General features: G+C 42.6%; 1 protein-coding gene across 1 annotated transcript in view; it reads right to left on the bottom strand.

Moving 5' to 3' along the window:
- acss2l (acyl-CoA synthetase short chain family member 2 like) overlaps positions 1-22,547 on the bottom strand; it is an 80,811-nt gene that overhangs the window by 29,113 nt on the left and 29,151 nt on the right. Inside the window, exons 4-9 of the mRNA XM_067978395.1 lie at positions 16,671-16,774; positions 15,324-15,396; positions 15,086-15,161; positions 5,645-5,738; positions 2,893-3,030; positions 1,869-2,039 (exon numbers count right to left, since the gene is read on the bottom strand). Of these exons, the coding sequence (XP_067834496.1) occupies positions 1,869-2,039; positions 2,893-3,030; positions 5,645-5,738; positions 15,086-15,161; positions 15,324-15,396; positions 16,671-16,774 (656 nt within the window). The remainder of the gene's footprint in view (positions 1-1,868; positions 2,040-2,892; positions 3,031-5,644; positions 5,739-15,085; positions 15,162-15,323; positions 15,397-16,670; positions 16,775-22,547) is intronic.

The raw sequence follows: 22,547 nt of genomic DNA, 5'->3' as shown, positions 1-22,547 counted from the left end.
AGGCTGGAATGCCCCCCTCCTGCCTCATTTGAATGGTTACATTGACCCTTCGTCTACTTCAACACCTTCAGCAGTCCCTTTAAGAACCGTTGGTTAGGGACCAATACCAATTGACAGAGCATGCGTAGCACATACTCCACCCATTGGTACCTGAAAATTGCATCGGGAATCCTATAACCTGAATACGACCCCAATTTAAATATTTTAATAAAGCTACCACCTCTTTCGGGCAGGAGTGCTGACCACCCAAATCAAGTGTAAACAATTTTACAACACCAAGTTATAGTCCAGCAATTTTATTTGAAATTCACAAGCTTTCGGAGGCTTCCTCCTTCCTCAGGTGAATGTGGAAATGTCAACCCCAGTCCATCACCGGCATCTCCACATCACCCAAATCAAGGTGAGTGGCCCTTGGCCGGCCAGTGGACAGTAGGTTTAGCCTACGGCCCTATTTTTCAGCATGAACAGGGTAGTAGAAAGATAAAATCACCCTTACTGTCTTTGCCAAAAAAACATTTTTGTGTTTGTCAAGCTCTGCAAGTTGTGTTGAACTGCATTAGTGCCTCACAATAATGTCACACAAGCAATGTAACAAAATGGTGCACTGGGATTTTGCTGCTCTCCTGCCTCAGCAATTAAAACAATGCTTCTTTAAGCAAGTAAAGCTTTTGGTTATGATTAAGTGAGAGTTTTTCCTTTTGGAGGCCAAGTGATCCTGCTTTTTCACCCTTTTTTCACCTGACGGGATCCATTTTATTTAACGTAACCTTGTCATCGAAGTTCCCCCACTTACTGTGAGATCTCCAGTTCCAGTGACATTTTTCCCCAACTTGATTCCTTGAGTTTAATGTTTATTTAGCCTATTGATTATTCCATGGATCATAGATCTTGATTTCAATTGTCACATTTACTACAGCTGCAATGTAATGCTGTTGCATTTGTTGTTATCACGTTAAAATTCAAAAATAAAAAGTTAAAGAGAAAAGACTAAACAAACTTTATATACTGCCTTTCAGGACATCCCAAAATATTTCATAACCAATTAATTATTTTTGAAATGTAGTCACTGTTGTTTTGTAGGCAAATGCAGCAGCCAAGTTGTGTATAACAAAGGTCCATGAACAGCAATGAAATAAATGACCAGTTTTTAGTTTGTTTTGGTAGTGTTTGTTGGCCAGGTTGTCAGAACTTCCTGCTCTTGTTAGAATTGTGCCATGGGAATTTTTTACATCCACCTGAACAGGAGACAGGGCCTCAGTTTAACATCTCGTCTAAAAAACAGCACCTCCAACAATGCAGCACTCCCTCAGTACAGTACTGAAGTGTTAGATTATGTGCTCATGTCCTGGAGTCGGAAAAAAACAAGAAAGGAAAATTAGGTCAAATCCTGAGCTCCCACACTATAAATTCTGAATCAGCCAGGCAACAGGTGAAGAGGCCACCAATGTACCGTCATGCACCTGTTATTATGGCCTGGCCTCCTCTCATGCACTTTACAGCATAGCTGATAAATATATATTTTTTAAATTATGTAAAATCAGTTACATGTAATTGGTGTAATCTGAAGCCGATGACAACTATCCCACATTTCTAGTATATGAGATGTCAACTCTTCAGTTACAATCCCCTTACATGTTTAGTCCTGCCTGTGACCCAAAATGAATGAAATAATAACATAAGCATGATATCGACTAGAGGCCTGGGAATAGGTTGCTTCTCAGGCAGGGATGGTGCCGTGCACAACGAGACGCGTAAAGGGAAAAAAGCACCTTAACAAGATGGGGCTTTCACCTTCTACAAATTAATTAAACCTGTTTAGAATATCTTCCCTACTCCAATAGATGAACATGAATACTGCCTCTACTCACTAGAACACTTGTCGCACCATTTGCCAGCGGCCCATAGGTAACGTATGAGTGTCCAGTAATCCATCCAATATCGGCCGTGCACCAGTACACATCATCAGCGTGGTAGTCAAAAACATATTTAAAGCTGATTGCTGTGTAAATTAGGTAGCCCGCAACAGTGTGCAGCACGCCCTAGAGTGAAAACAAAAAAGTCATTGTCAGTAGGGTTCACCTTGTGGTAACATATTGAGTAACGGTGGTGCTATTGCTCTGAAACCAGCTGTGCATTATCACTGGCTCCATATGCAGTCAGTCATTCTTCATTGTGAAGACCATCACCCAACAACTACAGGAATCGGTGCAACCATTGACAAAATGACAGTAGGTACACCCTCCCTCACCCTCCCCACCGTCCCCATCCCGTGAGTAACATGGGAGGAGGTAGGATGCTGTAGCTCATTCAAAGGCTCATGGGATATATATGGTTGGCAAACTCTAGGAGCTCAGGCTTGAGAGGGACTAGCTGCAGATTGCAACAACTCAACATCCTTGCAATTCACAAATAGCAGCTTGAGCTAAATAAGGTACTTACTGTCATTGAGGTAATTGAGGTATAGAAAAGTATAAATTTCATTTTAACAAATTAAGGCAATTATAAATGTATAAATCGCTTAATACGTTTATTTATAAAACATATTAAATTGCACTAACAAAAGTGCTTTACTTCTTTTTGCTGAGAACCATAGATAAAGGACTAAGGAAGGCAGTGCAGGGTGCCAAGCTTAAAAGCAGCACCAGAGAAGAAGAGGTAAATCGAGAAGTAGTGATAAGATGAATTAATGTTGGGTTTTAAAAACTTTTAGGAGGAAGGAAAGAGTAAGGGAGGTAAGGAGTTCCACAGTTGTGAGGTTATAGGAAAGAATAAGTTAGAATTGGAGACAATATAATCAGTCTTGATTTCAACACAGTGACAATGCAAGAAAGATTTTTGATTGGCAACCTGTAGTCTACAACGGGGAAAATTGCATGCAGATAGTAGACTTGCCTTGGGTTTCCCAGTGGACCCACTTGTGTAGAGGATGAAGAGTGGATGTTCAGCATCAACCCATTCTGGCTCACACTGTTCACTGGCATCCTTCATTAGTACATCCCAGCACACATCAGTCTCAGAGTTCCAGAATAACTATGAGAAACCCACAAAGAATTAGAGCACTAACGTGTTTCAGAATGTACCATTCAACTGCCACATAAGGACGCACAGAATGAGAAAATGCCATTTGACCTATCAAGCTCAGTCCTACAATAGAGTAGATTTTCATCCTTACCAGGTGAAGATGCCACCAATGTACTGTTGTCACGCACCTGTTAGTTTGAGCACAGACAGGAAAATCTGGCAGGGAGGATCGCACGCTCCTTATAGATCCCGCAGGATTTTCCTTCCATTAATTGCAGTAATACAGGCAGACACTGAAGGACAAAATTAGTCTCCGCTTGGAGAAGCAAGGATTAATCAGGGATAGTCAACATGGCTTTGTCAAGGGAAGATCATGTCTGACTAATTTGATTGAATTTTTTGAGGGGGTGACTAGGCGTGTGGATGAGGGTAACGCAGTGGATGTGGTATACATGGATTTCAGTAAGGCCTTCGATAAAGTCCCGCACAGGAGACTGGTCAAGAAGGTACGAGCCCATGGAATCCAGGGTGCCTTGGCACTTTGGATACAAAACTGGCTTAGTGGCAGAAGGCAGAGGGTGATGGTCGAAGGTTGTTTTTGTGACTGGAAGCCTGTGGTCAGTGGGGTACCACAGGGATCGGTGCTGGGTCCCTTGCTGTTTGTGGTCTACATTAATGACTTGGATATGAATGTAAAAGGTATGATCAGTAAGTTCGCTGATGATACAAAAATTGGTAGGGTGGTAAATAGCGAGGAGGATAGCCTCAGTCTGCAGGACGATATAGATGGGTTGGTCAGATGGGCGGAACAGTGGCAAATGGAATTTAACCCGGAAAAGTGCGAGGTGATGCACTTTGGAGGGACTAACAAGGCAAGGGAATACACAATGAATGGGAGGACCCTAGGCAAGACAGAGGGTCAGAGGGATCTTGGTGTGCAAGTTCACAGATCCCTGAAGGCGGCGGAACAGGTAGATAAGGTGGTAAAGAAGGCATATGGGATACTTGCCTTTATTAGCCGAGGCATAGAATATAAGAGCAAGGAGGTTATGATGGAGCTGTATAAAACACTGGTTAGGCCACAGCTGGAGTACTGTGTGCAGTTCTGGTCGCCACACTACAGGAAGGATGTGATCGCTTTGGAGAGGGTGCAGAGGAGATTCACCAGGATGTTACCAGGGCTGGAGCGCTTCAGCTGTGAAGAGAGACTGGGAAGATTGGGTTTGTTTTCCTTGGAGCAGAGGAGGCTGAGGGGAGACATGATTAAGGTGTACAAAATTATGAGGGGCACAGATAGGATGGATACTAAGGAGCTTTTTCCCTTCGTTGAGGGTTCTATAACAAGGGGACATAGATTCAAGGTAAAAGGTGGGAGGTTTAGAGGGGTTTTGAGAAAGAACTTTTTCACCCAGAGGGTGGTTGGAGTCTGGAACTCACTGCCTGAAAGGGTTGTGGAGGCAGGAACCCTCACAACATTCAAGAAGCATTTGGATGAGCACTTGAAATGCCATAGCATACAAGGCTACGGACCAAATGCTGGAATATGGAATTAGAGTAGACAGGGCTTGATGGCCGGCGCGGACACGATGGGCCGAAGGGCCTCTATCCGTGCTGTATAACTCTATGACTCTATGACTCAATTGTTATCAGCCTTTGTCAATGCTGCTCCAAAACTAGGAGGCAATGAAATATCATTCAAGACGACTCTCCAATTTCCCCTCCTTTAGTGCTGAGAATGCATGACACCACTGTGTCACAACACAGCTAAGTGTGGTAACTTGCCATGTGGGGAAATCACAGGCCAAATTTGCATCCTTGCACTCCGTCTGATGGTGCTGCTTGAGTGCTGGTTGATCCTGTGATAAGTTTGAGAACAAACAGCTGAAGTGTGCGAATGCCTGCATTTTGTCCTCAGTCAAAATGCAGCAACGCAAAGAAATTAGCAAGAAGACCTTAAGGTCGTTCTTTGGTTTGTGCCAAGTTAGCTGGTCGCCGTTAGGTCAGCAGTAAGGGTGCTACAATTTGGGTCCTGGATTAGAAATGGGAAAATTGGTCTGAAATGCTGCTCTTCATCATGATACAGCGAAACCTGCTCGTAAGTGTGTATTGTAGAGGCCTGCTAAGTGCAGGATCAAGCCCAGCTATGATGCCCTACACAGTTGGATCACCAGCCAAGATTCACTGGCAAGGCACACGCATGAATACAGCCACTAAAGCAAGGTACTGGACTGCAACCGTCGCCTGTGAAACCACACACCAGTAACAGAGTCAACAACTACCAGAGAGGAGGGGAGTGCAGAAAAGCGAATAGAAAAAAAAATCTGATTCTGAGTGGGCTAAACAAATAAAATCGTTTACTCGTTGCCCTGAGATCCAAACTAAAGACTACAAAAATATTCACTGTTCCATAGGAGTTTGGAAGAGAGTGTTGAGATGTTGGATGGGGGAGGGAGGGTGGGGGAAGGGGATGTTTATGAACTGAGGTATTTATGCAAGGACTGTGGGAGGGGCAGTCTTGATGGGCCAAATGGCCTTTACCTGTTCCAAGATTTCCTATGTTTTTATGTTACGTATCAACCATCAATCATCACTTAGTTATTTTTTAAATTGAATCAGCATTTACCTGCAGTATGTTACAGCAAGTTTGTCCATGGTTATCCTTCGTCTTGTCACCAAGATGTTGCACCACAACGCACTTTTTCACAACAAAATCCTCTCTAAAAGAAATGATAAATCAATTTGTAAAGAATGATCCATTTTTTAAAAAAATTATTAATATAACATACTCTCCTTATAGCTAGACTGCCTTTTCATGTCATAAAATAATGTTACATCAAGTTACATAGAGCACAGAATCAGGCCATTCCAGCCAACTTGTCTATGCCAGCATTTTATGCTCCACACGAGCCTCCTCCCACTCCTCTTCATCTAACCCTATCAGCATACCCTTCTATTCCTTTCTCCCTCATGTGCTTATCTAGCTTCCCCTTAAACGCATCTATGCTATTTGCTTCAACCACTCCTTATGGTAGCAAGTTCCACATTCTTACCACTCTTTGGGTAAAGAAGTTTCTCCTGAATTCCCTATTGGATTTATTAGTGACTACCTTATGTTTATGGCCAAAAGCAAAATACTGCAGATGCTGGAAATCTGGAGGAAGTGAGTGGAGTCAAAGGAGAAGTTCTTCAACACAAGGTGTCACCATGCGAACTCGTATGGGTCCCAGCTATGCCTGCCTTTTTGTGGCCTACGTGGAAAATTTCTTATTCCAGTCCTACTCAGGTCCCCACCTTCACCTCTGTTTCCGGTACATTGATAACTGTATCGGTGCTGTTTCCTGCTCTCGCCCCAAACTGGAAAATGTCATCATCTTTGCTTCCAATTTCCACCCTTCCCTCGGCTTCACAAGGTCCATCTCCAACTCTTCCCTTCCCTTCCTCAACTTCTCTATCTCCATTTCTGGGGATAGGCTGTCAACCAATATCTATTATAAGCCCACCGACTCCCACAGCTACCTTGATTACACTTCCTTCCACCCCACTTCCTGTAAGGACTCTATTCCCTTCTCCCAGTTTCTCCAACTCCGTTGCATCCGTTCTGACGATATCACCTTACGCACCAGTGCTTCCGATATGTCTTCCTTTTTCCACAACCAAGGATTCCCCTCCACTGTAGTTGACAGGGCCCTCGACCGTGTCCATCCTATTTCCCGCACTTCTGTCCTCGCTCCTTCCCTTCCCTCCCGGAACCATGATATGAACTCCCTTGTCCTCACCTTCCACCCCACCAGCCTCAACATTCAATGTATCATCCTCTGCTATTTCTGCCACCTTCAGCGCGATCCCACCACCAAATATATCTTCCCCTCCCCTCTCTTTTCAGCATTTCGAAGGGACTACTCCCACCGCGATAACCTAGTCCACTCTTTCATCACCCCTAACACCCACTCTCCTCCCCACGGCACCTTCCCGTGCAAGCGCAGGAGATGCAACACCTCCTTTCTTCTCATCATCCAGGGCCCCAAATACTCCTTCCAGGTGAAACAGCAATTTACTTGTACTTCTTTCAATTTAGTATACTGTATCCGCTGCTCGCAATGTAGTCTCCTCCACATTGGGGAGACCAAACGCAGATTGGGTGATTGCTTTGCTGAACACCTCCGCTCTGTCCGCAAGCCTGACCCTGTCCATGATCCTGACCTGCCGGTCACTTGCCATTTTAATTCCTCTTCCCACTCCTACTCTGACCTCTCTGTCCTCGGCCTCTTACACTATTCCAATGAAGCTCAACGTAAGCTCGAGGAACAGCACCTCCTCTTTTGTTTCGGCACATTACAACCTTCCGGACTCAACATTGATTTCAATAACTTCAGATCCCATTTTTTCGGTCATCTAGTGCGGGTAATGGTTCTGCTGTTGCCATTTACAGCTGCTACTGATCAATCTTTTGTTTCTTAACCTGTCCCATTACCACCTTCCTTGCCTTGCACCATCATCCCTTTTGTCAATTAATCACTTGTGCCCTCCACCCTATCACAGACCTTCCCTTTTGATCTTTCCTCCCCTCCCCTTCCTCCCCCCCCACCTTTCCCTGGCTCTGTACTTGCTCAAAAACTTTAACTCTTTTAACATCTTTCAGTTCTGTTGAAAAGTCTTTGACCTGAAACGTTAACTCTGTTTATTTCTCCACAGATGCTGCCTGACTTGCTGAGCTTCTCCAGCATTTTCTGTTTTTATTTTATATTTATGGCCCCTAGTTCTGGTCTCCCCCACAAGTGGAAACATTTTCTCTACGTCTACCCTATCAAACCCTTTCATAATCTTAAAGACCACTATAAGGTCACCCCTCAGTCTTCTCTTTTCTACAGAAAAAAGCCCCAGCCTGCTCAATCTTTCCTGATAGATATAACCTCTCAGTTCTGATATCGTTTTTGTGAATATTTTTGCACCTTCTCCAATACCACTTTATCGTTTATAATATGGAGACCAGAACTGTGCACAATAACCAAGGTTCTATATAAGTTTAATATAACTTCTCTGCTTTTCAATTCTATCCCTCGAGATAACATCCCAGCTCACAAACCCAGCTTCTCCGATCTGTCCACGTAACTGAAGTCCTTCATCCCTGGAACCATTCTAGTACCTCTCTAAGGCCTTCACATCCTTTCTAAAGTGTGGTGCTCAGAATTGGACACAATAATCCAGTTGTGGCCAAACCAGTGTTTTATAAAGGTTCATCATAACTTCCTTGCTTTTGTGCTCTATGCCGCTATTTATAAAGCCCAGGATCCCATATGCTTTTTCAACTGCGTTCTCAACCTGCCCTACCACCTTCAGCGATTTGTGCATATATATCTCCAGATCTCTCTGTTCCTGCACCCCCTTTAGAATTGTAGCCTCTAGTTTATATTGCCTCTCCTTGTTCTTCCTACCAAAATGTATCACTTCGTACATCTCTGCATTAAATTTCATCTGCCATGTATCCACACATTCCACCAGCCTGTCTATGTTCTCTTGAAGTCTATCACTAACCTTCTCACTGTTCACTACACTTCCAAGTTTTGTGTCATCTGGGTCATCAAAAACTTGTGCACAAGGTACAAATTGTGCCCTGTATCCCCAAGTCCAAATCATTAACATATATATCAAGAAAAGCAGTGGCTCTAGTACTTACCCCTGGGGAACACCACTGTATACCTTCCTCCAGTCTGAAAAACAACCGTTCACCAATACTCGCTGTTTCCTGTCACTTAGCCAATTTCATATCCATGTTGCCACTGTCTCTTTTATTCCATGGGCTTCAACTTTGCTGACAAGCCTATTATGTGGCACTTTATCAAACGCCTTTTGAAAGTCCATATACACAACATCAGCCCTCTCTGTTAGCTCATCAAAAAAGTCAATCAAGTTAGTTAAGTGATTTGCCTTTAACAAATCCATGCTGGCTTTCCTTAATTAATCCACACTTGTCCAAGTGACTGTTAATTTTGTCCCGGTTTCTCGTTTCTAAAAGTTTCCCCACCACCAAGGTTAAACTGACTGGCCTGTAGTTGCTGGGTTTATCCTTACAAACTTTTTTGAATAAGAGTGTAACATTTGCAATTTTCCAGTTTTCTGGCACCACCCCCATATCTAAGGATCTTTGGAAGATTATGGCCAGTACCTTTGCAATTTCCACCCTCACTTCCCTCAGCAACCTCGGATGCATCCCATCCGGACCTGGTGACCTAATTATTTTAAGTACAGCCAGCCTTTCTGGTACCTCCTCTTTATCAATTTTTAGATATCTCAACTACCTCCTCTTTTACTGGGACTTTGGCAGCATCTTCTTCCTTGATAAAGACAGATGCAAAGTCATTTAGTACCTCAGCCATGCCCTCTGCCTCCATGCGTAGGTCGAAGAGCTACAAAAAGAGAGTATGAAAAGAAACTTGCAAGGGATATCAAAACCAATATGAAGAACTTTTATAGTTATATTAGGAAAAAGAGGGTGGTCAGGAGCAGTGTTGGCCCCTTAAAAACTGAAAGTGGGGATATTGTCATTGACAATGGGGAAATGGCGGACATGTTCAACAATTACTTTGCGTCAGTATTTACAGTAGAAAAAGAGGGTAGCATGCCGGAAATCCCAAGAAAACTAATATTGAATCGGGGACAGGGACTCAATAAAATTAACATAAGTAAAACAATAGTAATGGAGAAAATAATAGCACTAAGGAGTGACAAATCCCCAGGACCAGATGGTTTCCAGCCCAGGGTTTCAAAGGAAGTAGGTGAGCAGATTGCAGATGCCCTAACTATAATCTTTCAAAGTTCTCTAGATTCAGCAACCGTCCCTCTAGATTGGAAAATTGCACAAGAAAGGAGAGAGAGGGAAACCGGGGAATTATAGACCAGTTAGCCTAAATCTATTGTGGGGAAAATGCTGGAGTCTATAATTAAAGATAGGGTGACTGAACACCTCGAAAATTTTCAGTTAATCAGGGAGAGCCAGCATGGATTTGTGAAAGGTAAGTCGTGCCTGACAAACCTGATTGAATTTTTTGAAGAGGTGACTAAAGTAGTGGACAGGGGAATGTCAATGGATGTTATTCATATGGACTTCCAGAAGGCATTTGATAAAGTCCCACATAAGAGACTGTTAGCTAAGATAGAAGCCCATGGAATCGAGAGAAAAGTACGGACTTGGTTAGGAAGTTGGCTGAGCGAAAAGCGACAGAGAGTAGGGATAATGGGTAGGTACTCACATTGGCAGGATGTGACTAGTGGAGACCCGCAGGGATCTTTCTTGGGGTCTCAATTATTCACAATATTGATTAACGACTTAGATGAAGGCATAGGAAGTCTCATATCTAAGTTTGCCGATGACACAAAGATTGGTGGCATTGTAAAGCAGTGTAGATGAAAACATAAAATTACAAAGCGATATTGATAGATTAGATGAATGGGCAAAACTGTGGCAAATGGAATTCAATGTAGGCAAATGTGAGGTCATCCACTTTGGACCAAAAAGGATAGAACAAGGTACTTTCTAAATGGTAAAAAGTTAAAAACAGTGGATGTCCAAAGGGACTTAGGGGTTCAGGTACATAGATCATTGAAGTGTCATGAACAGGAACAGAAAATAATCAATAAGGCTAATGGAATGCTGGCCTTTATATCTGGAGGACTAGAGTACAAGGGGGCAGAAGTTATGCTGCAGCTGTATAAAACCCTGGTTAGACCGCACCTGGAGTACTGTGAGCAGTTCTGGGCACTGCACCTTCGGAAGGACATTTTGGCCTTGGGAGGGAGTGCAGCGTAGGTTTACTAGAATGATACCCGGACTTCAGGGGTTAAGTTACAAGGAGAGATTACACAAATTGGGGTTGTGTTCTCTCGAGTTTCGAAGGTCAAGGGGTGATCTGATCGAAGTTTATAAGATATTAAGGGGAACAGACAGGGTGGATAGAGAGAAACTATTTCCGCTGGTTGGGGATTCTAAGACTGGGGGCACAGTCTAAAAATTAGAGCCAGACCTTTCAGGAGTGAGATTAGAAAACATTTCTACAAAGGATGGCACAAGTTTGGAACTCTCTTCCGCAAACGGCAATTGATGCTAGCTCTATTGCTAATTTTAAATCTGAGATAGCTAGCTTTTATACAACAAAAGGTATTAAGGGATATGGGCCAAAGGCAGGTATATAGAGTTAGATCACAGATTAGCCATGATCTTATCAAATGGTGGAGCGGGCTCGAGGGGCTGAATGGCCTACTCCTGATCCTATGTTCCTATGTTCCTTTTTGGTCCCTAATTGGCCCAACCCCTCCTCTTACTACCCGTTTACTATTTATATGCCTACAAAAGACTTTTGGATTCCCGTTTATGTTAATTGCCTGTCTGTTCTCATACTCTGTCTTCCTATATCTTCCTGTATTTTGTCATATTCTTCCTTTGTATTAACTACACCTCCCAATTTGGTGTCATCCGCAAATTTTGAAATTGAACTTCTGATTCCCAAGTCCAAATCATTAATGTAAATTGTGAACAACATTGGTCCCAGCATCGATCCCTGTGGAACTCCACTTCCCACCTTTTGCCAGTCTGAGTAGCTACCCTGAACCCCTATTCTCTGTTTTCTGTTTTTTAGCCAGCTTGCTATCCATTCTACCTGTTCCCTGACTCCACATGCTCTGACACTAGTCGTGAGTCTACTATGTGGTACTTTTTCGAAGGCTTTTTGAAAATCCAAATCTATTACATCTACTACATTACCCTTGTCTACCCTTTCTGTTACTTCTTCAAAGAATTCAATGTGTTTGGTCAAGCATGACTTTCCCTTTTGAAATCCGTACTGGCTACTCATTATTTTTTTTCAGATTCTAATGTATTTCTATTGCATCTTTGAATAAAGATTCCATTATCTTTCCTACCATTGACGTTATGCTAACTGGTCTATAGTTCCCTGGACTTGTTCTATCTCCCATTTTAAATATAGGAATAACATTAGCTGTCCACCAGTCCTCTGGCACTATTCCTTTTTCTAATGAATTTTCATATATATGTAATAGTGCCTCTGCTATCTCCTCCCTAATTTCTTTTAATATTCGTGGATGTAATCCATCCAGACCAGGGCTTTTATCCTTCCTAAATTTGATTATTTTATCAATTATCTCCCCCTTTCTATTTTAAATCTCTTTATATCTTTTTTGATCTCTTCTTCTAATGTCATACCCACGTTAAGCTCCCTGGTAAATACTGAGGCAAAGTAACTATTCAATATTTCTGCCATTTCGCTGTAATTATCTGTCAGTTTATGTTGTGTATCCCTCAGTGGCCCTATCCCTATTCTGATTTTTCTTTTGTTATTTCGGTGTCTGTAGAATACTTTATTATTTCTTTTTATATTCCTCGATAATTTAATTTCATAGTTCCTCTTTGCTTTCCCAATTGTTTTTTGACTTCTTTCCTATCCTCTTCATATTCCCTTTTGTCATCCTCTCCTTAATTGTCTATGTGCTTAGTGTATGCCTTTATTTAGATTCAATTTTATCCTTATCTCTTCATTCATCCATGGTGTTGCATTATTGGCTAATTTGTCCTTTTTTGGAGGAATATATTTCTCCTGAACTCTATTGATCACCGTTTTAAATATTTCCCACTGCTGTTCTATCTCTGTCTGTCAACATTTTTTTTCCAGTTTACTTTCCCTAGTTCCATTCTCATCCCCTCAAAATTAGCTTTTTTCCAATCTATTACTTTGGTCCTTGTCTTACTTATGTCTTTCTCAATCATTATTTTAAACCTTATTATGTTATGATCGCTATTGCTTAGATGTTCCCCTATGCTTACTTCTCTTATTTGCTCTGGTTCATTTCCCATTACTAGATCCAGCAGTGATTCCTCTCTTGTTGGTCTTCTCACATACTGGGTAAGACAGGAGTCCTGAATACACTGTGAAAACTCCATTCCCCTTTCCTCTTTCCCTACCTCTTCTTCCAGTTTATTTGGGGGTAGTTGAAATCTCCTATGATTATTATTTGATGTTTTTTTACTAATTTTATCGATTTACCTACATATTTCTTCCTCCACGTCCCTTCCACTATTAGGTGGTCTGTAGAATATATCTATTAACGTGATCGATCCCTTCTTATTCTTCACCTTAATCCATTTGGATTCTGTTTCTATCTCAATATTACTTACGTCTCTTTTTCTATTGCCAATTTGTTGTCTCTAATTCGTACAGCTACGCCCACCACCCCCCCCCCCCCACCACCACACCTTATTTCTTTCCTATCCTTTCTAAATACGTTATATCCTGCAATATTTAACTGCCAATTCTGTTCTTTATTAAACCATGTTTCAGTTATCCCCACTACATCTGGCTCCTTGCTACAAATTATTGCCTACAGTTCTTCCATTTTGTTTCCGATGCTGTTCACATTGCTGGACAAGCAATTTAATTTGTTTTTATTAATTGTTCCACTCACATTATTTTTAACATTAACACTTATGTTCTATAACTGCATCTGTTCCCAGACCATTTATGTTCCCCTTATTCTTTACCATGATCTGACCTTTACTCTCATCTCCTATTTCTTTTATCTTCAGGCTTATGTTATTTTCACTAGATCCATCCCCCCCCATCTTATTAGTTTAAAGTCCCATCCACAGCCCTATTCATCCTTTCCACTAGGACACTGGTCCCATTCTGGTTCAGGAGGAGTCTGTCCCAGCGGTACAGCTCCTTCCTGTTCCTCAAATATCACATTTTTGGTGTATTTTTTGTACTATTCCTTTTTATCTAATAGTTATTTTGATATTTGTTCAGGTTTTGTGGCACTGCCCAGCTTTTGCCACAGTTCCATTATTGCCACTCTCTCTACTAGCCATGGTTTCAATGTTGCTGCTGCTGCCCTGCAGTATTCCTTTTCCCATCACCTCCCATAGACTTGTACATTTTTTTTTCCTCCTGATTTCTCTCCCTCTCTGATCCTTTCCAAGTCTGTCAGATTCCTCCCACAGAAATGAGTAAGCTGCCATGGATTCTAAGTGTATTGTTCATTTAAATTTTTTTTTTTTTTTATTCGTTCACGGGATGTGGGCGTCGCTGGCAAGGCCGGCATTTATTGCCCATCCCTAAGAGGGCAATTAAGAATCAACCACATTGGAAACCATGAAACAAAAACGTCCTGTCCCATTAACTGATCAGGACAAAAGAGCCAGCGTAATACACAGTAATGTACAGGAACTAGTGTGGCAGAGAGTAATGTGCAGGAGTTGACATAACAGAGAAATACGTGATGACTAGATTGACAGAGAGCAATGTGCAGGGGCCAGTATGACTCAGAGCAATGTGCAGGGACTGCAGGGAGAGAGTAATGTGTAAGAGTAATGCGTAGTAACTAGAGTCAGAGAGTAATGTGCAAAGGTTGACATGACACAGAGTGATACATGGTAACGAGAGAGTTTTGTGCAAATGCCAGCATGATGCAGAGAAATGTAAGGGATTTTGTATGATGCGAATTTAATTCCAGTCATCAGGGCAGCCTGTGTAATCGCCTGTATGATGAAACCTATGCCTACTATTTCTCATGCAGTATCCTTCATCTACCCCAGCGCTCTTCCGTGCAATAAAAAGTTACACGACCAAAATCCAGAGCTAAGTATTTCACATCGTTTGAATAAAAAATAATAGGGAGAGAAAGTTTTGGGGAGTAGTTTTTGTTCAAAGTAAACCTACATTTTAGAGAATAAAGCATTAGGGTTTTAAGTTAGAATTTAATACAATTTTGGTTGACAACATGTGAAACATACAAAACGGAATACTGCATTAAGAAAAAATTCTTGAACGCAATGTTTATTCCATTTGTGGAGTCCTGTTTAACTCCATCATGACTCACGTTTTGGGGTCTCCTACACTGATTAAATGAGTGTAGTATTCAATAACTTCCTGTGCAATATCCTCTATTTATCAGCTGCGATTCAGCATAGACTGAGCAGTGCATTTTACTGAGCGCTGTCTCCCTCAAAAGAGAACTCAGTCACTCAGGTACAAAAAGGTACTAATAGCAAAAATCTCACTTGTTTTTGCACTTCTCCAAAGCTTCATCTGCGATCTGCTTTAGGTTTACAAGCTTTTCTCCTCTGTAAAAACCATCTGAGTGGCAGAAAAACAGAAGTATCATGACTTTTCCAACATAGATTCACTGAGCTTTCTGGCAATACAGCTGTAGCTACTCACTAGAATAAGAGTCAGAAGATTACAGAGAGCACAGCCATTCAAAAGCGAATTACTGTAGCGGAATAACAGGGCCCTTACCTGCAGTAACCAGTAATATACAATGGGAGTCCAGTATTCTCTCACACAGAGATTCAGCTGAGAAGCCTGCAAACTAAATAATAAACACATATAAAAGCTGTAATGACTTCTGCTGTTAAATCAGCAAAACATTTTGGTGAGTGCATTGACCACGATGGCCAATGAGAATAAATAGTGTGGTTGAGCCCAGGTCCTAGTTCCCATTAAACATTGAAGGACTAGAGCTAGGGCCTGAAATTAGTCTTATTGAACAGGGAATATGTTAGATGAGATTCAATTTATTTGTCCCCTTAATGTTCTTATGAAATTTCCATAAGATCAGATGCATTCCACTTAACACATAACTGAAGAGCCAATCAGAACACCGAGCAGTAATGCTAAGTCACTTGTTAAGCTGAAAGCTGTAAGACTTGACTAATGTCACTGTGAATTACATGCACTACACAGCAGCAAATCCAGAATTGATGTCAGGAAATACTTCTTCACACAAAAGGTGATTAATAAAAAGAAACTATAACACCCTTCATGACCTCAGGATGTCATAAACAAGAGGTTTATTTGCCTTGAGGGGGCCCCATGCAGAAGCTTGGTTTGGGACCCCTTACATTTTACTAGACAATGATACTTAATACTACCTACTTCAACTGGTGTCAAATCCACATACGTACAATCATGAAAACGCCTGTTTGCAACAGGTAATATAAAAATAGTTGACAAAATGATCAGGGATCAGCTATTACCATTGCGTGGGTGTTCTTCCACTGTATCTGCTTAGAACCCCTGACAGGCTCGGGACCCCTGACAGGCTCGGGACCCCTGACTGGCTCGGGACCCCTGACTGGCTCGGGAATCCGTGAAATTGCACTGGTTGCAACGTCCTGGTCACAAAAGGCCTCGCAGCCAATGAAGTACATATTTGAATGTAGTCAGCTGCAACAGCCAGTTTGCACATAGCAAGGTCCCCACAAAAAAAACAATGAGATAAATGACTAGGTAATATGTTTTTAGTGATGTTGGTTGAGGAATAAATGTTGGCCAGGACATCAGGACAACTCCCCTGCTCTTTTTCAAATTGTGTCACGGGCTGCTTTACGTCCACCTGAGAGGGTGGATGAGGCCTCGGTTTTAGGTCTCGCCAGTCTCACCAGCTTGTCCCCCCCTCCCCCTCCGAGGGCAGTGAAGCAGCACACCTTCCTACCCTCCATGTTTCATGTGCATCTAGTCTTCGTTTCTACTCTTTCAACCTCGGTGTTGTATTTTACAATGGTTCTCGGCCCCTCACCTGGGTGTTTCGATTTAAAAACACAGTGCTCATAGAGCAGTCAGATATTCCAAGGACATACATACCACTATTGAGTGCACTGCTCCTATTCGTGCACATGCCAGCATTGCATATATCAGCTCCGGGATCACTGGTAAGTATATGGCAACCCTATCTCCTTTCTGCACCCCTATAAAGAGAATAGGATGTTCTGCAGTTTATTTATGAATGATTGGAAGATTTCTGATATCAAGTGTTTGGATTTAAATTGACAGGACTAAAAAACTTGACAAGGGATCAGTCCATCAATCAACCTCCTGAATGACTGTCCCACCAGTACAAAATTCTGTCTCTCTCCAACAGCATCACTTTCAGTCTCTGTGTTCTATTTATAGCCTTTCCTCCAGGAATTGCCTGTGTTTTTTTTTCCAATCTGTTTTCTCTCCGACATACATGTCAACCATCAGCTTATTAAGCTGACAACAACTTTTTGACCCATGTGTCAACATATCAGCAGCTTACAAGAAAAAAAGTTTTTTTCACCGCATTGGAAGTTGTCAATATCAACAGCAACAATAACCTTTAATGTAAAACCTCCCAAGGAGCTTCACAGAGGCAGAACGAGACAGAAATGAACACTGAGACAAAGGAGATATAAGGTGGCGGGACTGAAAGCTTGGTCAAAGAGGTGGGTTTTATGGAGGGCCTTATAGAAGGACAAGGTGGTGTAGAGGTAGAGTGGTTTAGGGAGGGAATTCTCGAGTATATATCAATGGTGGGGCAAGGGAGGGGATAAAGCATACAAGTCCAGAGTCAGAGGAATGGAGAGTTCAGGAAAGTTGCAGGGCTGGGGGAGGTTAAAGAGATAGGGAGGGCCAAGGCCACAAAGGGATTTAAGCACGAGGATGAAAATTTAAAAATTTGAGGTGTTGGGGAGTCAATGGCTGAAGCTTACAGAGTGTGGAGGATGGAAGGACAGCCAGACAAGCATTGGAATAGTGGAGTCTTGGGGTCATAAAGACATGGATGAGGGGTGTCAGCAGCAGATAGCCTGAGGCAGGGGCGGGCGATGTTACAGAGGTACAAATAGACTGTCTTTGTGATAAAGAGTGAATGGGGTCGTGAGTCCAACGCAGGGTCGAATCGGGTGCTGAGATTGTGAACTGTCTGGTTCAATGGCTGGAGAGGGGGATGGAGTCGATGACGAGGGTACAGAGTTTCTGGCGGGGGCCAACATCATTTGAGATGTGGGACTGGAGCCTGTCAGAACCAGACAGGTTGGAGGGCAGGACTGGAACCAATCAGACATTACTTCTCCTGTTGTTTGTTGAGGCAGAAAATTTTAAAACAAGTTGTTGGTTTCTGAGAGTCCCAGCATCAGTGAGGTTCTTTGCTGTTTGTCCTCATAGAAATTGGCTCCAACTTACATGGCTGTTCTAGCAAACTCCCACCGTGACTCTGGCAGACTGTCAGATATTCGGCTGGGATCCAGATATGCTGGGTTCCAGCCTTATACAGGAATTCACAGTGATCTAGTTTAGAGCCAGGACGTCTGCCCGTGACAAACAAGGTCACTGAGGCTGAGGGTGCAGGGCACAACCACACAGGGGAATTCCCGCTTCCTAATGGGACCCTGCGTGTGTTTGGAGGCTGATATGGTGAGTTGGACGAGGCACACCAACCTCCAGAAGGGGACATGTGGGCCCCTCTTGGCGGGCGGGGGGGGGGGGCATTCCAGGTCAAGGTCAGTGCCTGGACCCCCAAAGATAATGTAAGTTTTTTTTTAAATTTGTCATTATCAGCCCCCTCACAAAGGGTTTCCAGCAGTGTGAGCTATAGTGACACGGGCACTCACTCACAGGCCCCAAGCAAATGAGGTGGCCTCCTACTTGCTCTGGCAGAGACTACACCAGAGGGCTCCAGCGGGCACGATCACAACTAAACAGCTGGGATTATGTCAATTCCGCAATGTGATATATATCAATTAAGCTGCTAAAATGCAGTTTTTAATTATTTTTTATTCTCTTCAAAAAGTATTTTCTGGGGCATGACTAGCTGTTGTCTAATGTGAAGGTTTATTTTGTTTAATATTAGCTGCAGCTGCTTTCTTGAGATAAGGTGGCTGTTCCCTGATATGAGAGCATTAACTGGTTTAATGTGACAATTCTTGTCACTGCAGTGCAGTTGCTAAGGTTTTGAAATAAAACAGGGAGTGAGTTGGAGTGACAATTGTTTTTACTTAATTACAACATACTGATCGGCATTCAGAATTACAGTAGGCTCGAAATGGCCAGTAAATTCACCAAATCATGCCATCAGCACTCACATTGCCCTTCAATCATTTCTCAATTACCCACAGGTGCTAATTCTGCTTGTGTGCACTGTAACAAAAGTGATGGAATGTTGGGTATACCTGCATGGTAGGTTATGCCAAGCCTGTGTCCCACTCCATTCTCATCCTTAACTCCTTGTCTTCGTATGTCCAAGGTCAATATTCAGAACTGTTTTTATGCTGTCAGCTTTTTTTAAGGCTGTGTCAGCTTTTTTTAAGCTGCTGGTCAACTTTTGCTTGTTTTCAAAGTTGGCCAGCATGCACCAATTTTCACAAAGGTTAGTATAGATCGGAAAGGCCATTTAGCCCATCTAATTCATCCTTTCATTGTAACCTACAATCATCCCCAACATCTCCAAAAGGCCTTGACTCCGTCAAGGGGGCATAATTTAGGTACCTCACCCAAAAGTAAGCCTTCATATGGGAACATTGACAGTGAGTGCGGGCAGGCTATCTGGCTGTGGAGGTCTTCACAAGCGTGCCTGATTCTGGACTTACCCAGAATACACGCATAGTCACACAGTCTTTCTCTAAGGGTCACTGTATAGCGATTAGGAGCAGGAAACCTGGCTGATTATCCCATTCATGGCTCAAAGTTGCCACAGCCAACTGTAACCAAGATTTGGTTTGGCCAATTATAGCTTCCCTATCGTTGACCTGGTAAAGATCAGCATTTTCTGTTCTTGCTTGTGCTTTTGAGGTCTGTTGTTGTGACTTTATTCCTTTAGTGGCGCATGCTTTCTGCAATGGTGCCGGTCTTTTTAACAAATAGCAACAAGGAAAATGTACAAAAAAAAGTTTAACATAAGACACCATAAAAGAAAAAGATAACCGTTTCTATTACATTGATTCAATAGAAGATAAGGGTGAAAATTTCCCATTTCTTATTGCATAAACATTCTCCCCCACCTCCATTTTTTTTTGAAAATCAGGTTAATATATCTTCCTTCCCTCTTACGGACCCTGCCTCCTCACAGAAATCACTACTCACTGGAATAACAGAGCTCTCTACTCACTGGAATAACAGAGCCCTCTACTCACTGGAATAACAGAGCTCTCTACTCACTGGAATAACAGAGCCCTCTACTCACTGGAATAACAGAGCCCTCTACTCACTGGAATAACAGAGCCCTCTACTCACTGGAATAACAGAGCTCTCTACTCACTGGAATAACAGAGCCCTCTACTCACTGGAATAACAGAGCCCTCTACTCACTGGAATAACAGAGCTCTCTACTCACTGGAATAACAGAGCCCTCTACTCACTGGAATAACAGAGCCCTCTACTCACTGGAATAACAGAGCCCTCTACTCACTGGAATAACAGAGCTCTCTACTCACTGGAATAACAGAGCCCCTACTCACTGGAATAACAGAGCTCTCTACTCACTGGAAAAACAGAGCTCTCTACTCACTGGAAAAACAGAGCTCTCTACTCACTGGAATAACAGAGCCCTCTACTCACTGGAATAACAGAGCCCTCTACTCACTGGAATAACAGAGCCCTCTACTCACTGGAATAACAGAGCTCTCTACTCACTGGAATAACAGAGCCCCTACTCACTGGAATAACAGAGCTCTCTACTCACTGGAAAAACAGAGCTCTCTACTCACTGGAAAAACAGAGCTCTCTACTCACTGGAATAACAGAGCTCTCTACTCACTGGAATAACAGAGCCCTCTACTCACTGGAAAAACAGAGCTCTCTACTCACTGGAAAAACAGAGCTCTCTACTCACTGGAATAACAGAGCCCTCTACTCACTGGAATAACAGAGCTCTCTACTCACTGGAAAAACAGAGCCCTCTACTCACTGGAAAAACAGAGCTCTCTACTCACTGGAATAACAGAGCCCTCTACTCACTGGAATAACAGAGCTCTCTACTCACTGGAAAAACAGAGCTCTCTACTCACTGGAATAACAGAGCTCTCTACTCACTGGAATAACAGAGCCCTCTACTCACTGGAAAAACAGAGCTCTCTACTCACTGGAAAAACAGAGCTCTCTACTCACTGGAATAACAGAGCCCTCTACTCACTGGAATAACAGAGCTCTCTACTCACTGGAAAAACAGAGCCCTCTACTCACTGGAAAAACAGAGCTCTCTACTCACTGGAAAAACAGAGCTCTCTACTCACTGGAAAAACAGAGCCCTCTACTCACTGGAATAACAGAGCCCTCTACTCACTGGAATAACAGAGCTCTCTACTCACTGGAATAACAGAGCTCTCTACTCACTGGAAAAACAGAGCTCTCTACTCACTGGAAAAACAGAGCTCTCTACTCAATGGAATAACAGAGCTCTCTACTCACTGGAATAACAGAGCTCTCTACTCACTGGAATAACAGAGCTCTCTACTCACTGGAATAACAGAGCCCTCTACTCACTGGAAAAACAGAGCTCTCTACTCACTGGAAAAACAGAGCTCTCTACTCACTGGAATAACAGAGCTCTCTACTCACTGGAAAAACAGAGCCCTCTACTCACTGGAAAAACAGAGCTCTCTACTCACTGGAAAAACAGAGCTCTCTACTCACTGGAAAAACAGAGCTCTCTACTCAATGGAATAACAGAGCTCTCTACTCAATGGAATAACAGAGCTCTCTACTCACTGGAATAACAGAGCTCTCTACTCAATGGAATAACAGAGCTCTCTACTCAATGGAATAACAGGGCTCTCTATTCACTGGAATAACAGAGCTCTCTACTCACTGGAATAACAGAGCTCTCTACTCAATGGAATAACAGAGCTCTCTACTCACTGGAATAACAGAGCTCTCTACTCACTGGAATAACAGAGCTCTCTACTCAATGGAATAACAGAGCTCTCTACTCACTGGAATAACAGAGCTCTCTACTCACTGGAATAAGAGCTCTCTACTCTCTATAATTACAGTAATCTCTACTTACTGGAATAACAGAGCTCTCTACTCACTGGAATAACAGAGCTCTCTACTCACTGGAATAACAGAGCTCTCTACTCACTGGAAAAACAGAGCTCTCTACTCAATGGAATAACAGAGCTCTCTACTCACTGGAATAACAGAGCTCTCTACTCACTGGAATAACAGAGCTCTCTACTCAATGGAATAACAGAGCTCTCTACTCACTGGAATAACAGAGCTCTCTACTCACTGGAATAACAGAGCTCTCTACTCACTGGAATAACAGAGCTCTCTACTCACTGGAATAAGAGCTCTCTACTCACTATAATTACAGTAATCTCTACTTACTGGAATAACAGAGCTCTCTACTCACTGGAATAACAGAGCTCTCTACTCAATGGAATAACAGAGCTCTCTACTCAATGGAATAACAGAGCTCTCTACTCACTGGAATAACAGAGCTCTCTACTCACTGGAATAACAGAGCTCTCTACTCAATGGAATAACAGAGCTCTCTACTCACTGGAATAACAGAGCTCTCTACTCACTGGAATAACAGAGCTCTCTACTCACTGGAATAACAGAGCTCTCTACTCACTGGAATAAGAGCTCTCTACTCACTATAATTACAGTAATCTCTACTTACTGGAATAACAGAGCTCTCTACTCACTGGAATAACAGAGCTCTCTACTCACTGGAATAAGAGCTCTCTACTCACTATAATTACAGTAATCTCTACTTAC

The sequence above is a fragment of the Heptranchias perlo genome, chromosome 3 (assembly GCF_035084215.1).
Source record: "Heptranchias perlo isolate sHepPer1 chromosome 3, sHepPer1.hap1, whole genome shotgun sequence".
NCBI lineage: Eukaryota > Metazoa > Chordata > Chondrichthyes > Hexanchiformes > Hexanchidae > Heptranchias > Heptranchias perlo.
The sequence above is the reverse complement of the archived record's forward strand: the minus strand, read 5'-3'. Positions and strand labels throughout refer to the sequence as shown.